General features: G+C 39.7%; 1 protein-coding gene across 3 annotated transcripts in view; it reads left to right on the top strand.

The window, feature by feature from the left end:
- Positions 1 to 330: 330 nt before the first annotated feature.
- The window catches only part of jmjd4 (jumonji domain containing 4), a 55,966-nt gene continuing 51,400 nt past the window's right edge, over positions 331 to 4,896 (top strand). For all 3 annotated transcript variants that reach the window (XM_072260039.1, XM_072260057.1, XM_072260049.1), the window contains exons 1-2: positions 331 to 1,175; positions 2,982 to 3,147. In XM_072260039.1, coding sequence (XP_072116140.1) covers positions 920 to 1,175; positions 2,982 to 3,147 — 422 coding nt within the window. In that variant the 5' untranslated portion in view covers positions 331 to 919. The remainder of the gene's footprint in view (positions 1,176 to 2,981; positions 3,148 to 4,896) is intronic.

The raw sequence follows: 4,896 nt of genomic DNA, 5'->3' as shown, positions 1-4,896 counted from the left end.
CTGCATCGCCCCCGACATCAATTATATGTGTCCTGTTAATCATCCCAGACCAAGGCCGCTGTCAATCATTCCCTATTATTGGTGTCAACGGCGTTAGACTCTCCCTCAGTCATTCATTGGCTTTCTTACCCTATCAATCACTCCAATTCCCGCCCTCAGCGTTGCAGCAAGTTCTCAATAACTCGCCCAGACTGTCAATCATTCCCAACCCTCCACTCAGGCCAATCGTTCACCCTGTCAATCAAACCTCCTTCACGGCACCGCCCTCCTTATGGCACCGCCTTCACCCCAATCTCCGCCCACGATGACGTTGCTCCTGTCCGGTCACGTTCTCTAGGCCGCGCCTCGGGCTCTCAGCCGCCGAGTGTCACATGGTAATGGGTTCGCCGGTAGACTGTGTTGTTTGATGGCGGGGAGTCTCTTGATATTTTATTCACGCCATCAGAAGCCGAGGGATCTCGGGCTGTAGCTACGATTTAGGATACCAAATAAGGGCATTAATTTGCTTGTTCCCTGCAATGGGTGTGGGGCATCAATTCCCCTGGATCAGAGCGTGTTGGAATGAGAGCTTGCGGACCTGTCTGTTAATAATGTAATTAAATGTAATCGTTCTGCAGGCCCATTTGCTGTCCGTCAGTGAAAATTCAATCGTAGCCGAAACCTTACTTCACTACCTGGATCAGTCAAGACAAAAGCGCTTGTTGGTCTGCAGGTGTCAGGATAGAGAAAATAAACCAATTTAAATACTGATACCGATATTTATTTGAACAAGCGGATGTATATTTGCATCTAAAGACTATTATTAGTGATATATCTCACGGATGAAAATTCACAGCTTCGGAGAGGAAGACTAGGATTTACTGAAGAATTATTGGTGATCATTTGAAAATAAAGCGTTAAGCGAAAACAATTTCTGAATATGAACAAGGAAACTTTGAACACAGCACTTAGATTTTTCCAAACTGAAAGGCCTTCTTACGAACTGTTTGACAAAGGTCGGAGACTCGATTACCTACGCAAACATGATCTGAATTACTCTGAGTTTTTCCGAGATTTTCTGCTTCCTAATTACCCATGCGTTCTGTCACCCGAGTTCACAGCTGACTGGGGAAGCAGACAACAGTGGGTGAAAGGGGACGGGAGTCCGGACTTCGAACACTTGCTGAAACACTTTGGTTAGTATCATCTCGTTGTGACCGTGCGTGTACTAGTTGGGGGTTCAGATCCCACATTCACCTTCACATTTCCCATTCTGGATTTTTGCATACTGATCAGGCTTGGCGAAATCCACCCGGCACGTCAGCCTTTTATTTGCAACGGAATTAAAGATTAATCTTCAGAATGTCGTTGCGAGTAACGGAAGATAGAAAAATAAAGCGGGGGGAGGGCATCACAAATGTTTTATTTCTAATTTGAAGGGGGAAAACACCAGGGAACTATGCATCCTATTAGTATTTTTACATTGGCATTTTATAAATCAGTATGTCGGTGTGGTTGACAAAAATTATCTAGGAAGTTCAAATTGATTAGGGACTAGCAATAAATGCCTACATTGCCAGTAACACCCATATACTAAAATGACGAAAGAAAATATTAGACATTAATAAATGTTATATACATATTTCAGATATAGAAATCGTGTGCTTGATTACTAGTCAGATGATCCAAGGAACATCAAATAGTATTTGATTTCTGCTGCAATAGGTTAGAGATAAAAGCAGAAAATGCAGGGGTTACTTGGCAGAAGAGGTAGCATGCCTTACGAGAGAAAGTTTCATTTTGAGAACAATTGTGATGTTAACCTTAGAGATCGTTGAGCTGCTGTTCTTTTCTTAGAAATGTCATCAAAATAAGATGTAGCTTTTACCACTTCTGACCTTGGGTGCTGTCTGTGTGCAGTTTACAACCACTTGGGTTTCCCTAGGATATTCCATTTTCTTCCGTCATCCCAACGATGTATAGTGAATTAGTTCTGTAAATTACCCATGGGATAAGTGGGTGGTAAGGAGTTAAGGCAGAGTTAATGGGCATTTGAGAGAGAACAGGTAGAAAGGAAGTAAGTAGGGAAATGGGATTGCTTTGAGAGCCAGCGTTATCTTGATGAGCTGAATGGCCTATCTCTATGTCGTAGAGAAAGATGAAAAACTACCTGACCGACTGACTATTCCCAGCATTTTCTATGTTTTATTTCTGTTATACACATCTACTGTGTTTTTTTTTTGCTTTTAGGATGTAAGTTTATGCATCTTGGACAATCAATTGCATTATTATGGGGTGGTGAGGAACAGAGGGTAGTAAATACACCCAAAGAATGCCCAAACATATTTATTAATCCCAAAGTCTATGAGGTACCTATGGAACATTATCCATATACTAATAATGAAAAGGACGTGCATTTGAAAACTAATTTTATCACAAAATGGCCTTACACTTGTTTCAATCAATGAAGAACTTTAAGTATTCCCAATGGAATAATAACTTGATAATTCATTTTGGTGATTTTGTTTGAGTCATGCCAGGGTTTTCCAAAATCTCTTCACAATCTAGACTGACTTCACTCAATAAATTACTAACAGGACTCTGTTGTGCTTCTCATCTTGACAGCATGAGACTTTCCTGAGCGGCGGGGGGGCGGGGGTGTGGTGTTGGAGGGTACAGAGTAAAAAGTTTTAAACAGCAATTATACCAGAAGAGTACTTCACTAGATGTAAAACACTTTGAGGGTCTGAAAGACACTGTACAACAACACCAGACCACAAATTCTGTGGCTAGTGGTTGAAAATGGTCTACACTACCTTGGCTGTCTTATTTCATGCTGCGTGGATTTAGTTGTGGACAATTGGCAATAATTAATCTTCCATTAATAATTAATCTTGAAGTTTCAAAGCATTTTGTGTTATAATTACTAAATTGTTTAATCATTGAGCATTCATTGTCACACTTTCTATTGTATTGTTCATACCGTTCCCCTTTCGTTACAGGAGATTCCATTGTACCTGTGGCCAACTGTGACGTGAAGGAATATAATGCAAATCCAAAGCACAATATTCCTCTAAGGGATTATTTCAGTTATTGGAGAGAACACAGGGAGAGTAGTTATTCATCTCCACGCGGTTGCCTGTACATGAAAGACTGGCATATGCGCAGGTTTGTGCAAAATGGAATCAAGCTCCACATTGTTTTTTTTTTATTTCAGAGAAATAAATCTCTATTTTTGAATCCTGTAGTGTTGGGTCAACAGGATGAAAATCAACAATATCTAATGTTCAGAATGAAATGACCTGCCATTGTGTATGGGACTTCACAGTGCAAGTGTAGCAGCCAATTCTAACCAAACCAAAATGGCCACTGCTGCCAATCCCCACGGATTTGTTATACTTGTATGACCATGCTCTCAGCTCCAATAATAATTCTTCCAATCCTTTATTAGCAATTAGCAAACATACAATCTTGAAGCGATGTGACTAGGCAAAATTAAGCGTAATTGGGTGTAATAAACAATACGACATCATTGGCTGCCAGTTGCAAACTGCCATGAGCAAAGCATGAAGACATAACTTATTCCCTGTGCTCTTACCATGCCCCCACTCATGTGACTAGTTACCATGCAACACAGAATACAAAGGAGATGGAGAACAGATGCATGGCTTCTACATTCCAGGCCTCCAATTATTATACTATAATAACTACAACTATATGCTACCAAGACACAGGAGACACGAAATCTCAACATTCACACAAAATGTCCTCTTTCTGGTAAGGTGACTATCCTTCATCGTGATCTTCTTCTGACCAACCAGGTTGTTCCTCTTGACTGCATTCAGGAAAGTTCGGCCTGATTGGCTGCTGCCAAAGCTCATTCAATTTCAGAACTGAAATCCTGTTAACTGCAAGCTGTGGCCAAGTGTATTCTCCTCCTTCTACCACCACAGTCTCCTTTTAATGGTCCATTAACAGTTCAACCCAGGGTGGTTCTGATTGCACAGGGGCCATCATTTACACCGCATACCCCTTGCAACGACTCCTCTTATTTGCCTACAGATGAGATTTGGGGTAATTTTTGTAAATGAAACAATTTGCTTCTTAGAAAAGTGAAAAGGCACTGCATAAATATAAGCTTTTGTTTGACAGAAAATTAACAGTCTTGCTTGGGTGATAGTCAGAGTAGTTTATTTTGGGGGGAAAAAGCTACGGTGATACAGTAAGAAACTGAGGCAGACGAGACTATGTTTACTTTCTGACCCAGAAATATTTGATGCTTATGGAATATACATATATATATGACAAAAAGTTCCCTCCAGCAGCACTGACAATCTGAGTTCATTTAGTTCTTTCAGAGCATAATTCAAACATATCTAACACGTAAAGTTAAATGGGGAGGGAGTGGAAACAGAAAACTGGTACTTTACATTAAACTTTTTACAGCTTGTGGAGATCCTTAAGCTCTTTATAGTAAATTAAATAATTGTTCAAGTCTAGATGCTGTTACAATGTTACAGCTTAACAGCCATTTTATAGAAGAAATTCTAGTGCAATATGACTCACTAATCTTATTCTGTAGAGGTGTTCATTGATTAATAAATGTTGACCGAGACATTGGAAATATTTTCCATTGCTCTACTTTGAATAAGGATCCAGGACTTTTAATGCTTCTCTCAAAAGGGAAAGGATAAAGGATTTGTACCAATTATAATATAAATATGCTGATGGCACCTTGTTGCATGGCTGGGACATCACCTTGAGGAAGAATAATATGGAGAATCAACAGACAGAGAAAGGATTTCCTTGTGTTTTTAAGAGTTGAACTTGTTCTTTCTTTCTTTTTAAACCTTTTAATTAATTTTTCAAAATTATAAACTCAATTACAAAGTTGGTACAAAGAGATTGGAAAAATGT

This window comes from Mobula birostris, chromosome 1 (genome assembly GCF_030028105.1).
Source record: "Mobula birostris isolate sMobBir1 chromosome 1, sMobBir1.hap1, whole genome shotgun sequence".
In the NCBI taxonomy this organism is placed as follows: Eukaryota; Metazoa; Chordata; class Chondrichthyes; order Myliobatiformes; family Myliobatidae; genus Mobula; species Mobula birostris.
The sequence above is the reverse complement of the archived record's forward strand: the minus strand, read 5'-3'. Positions and strand labels throughout refer to the sequence as shown.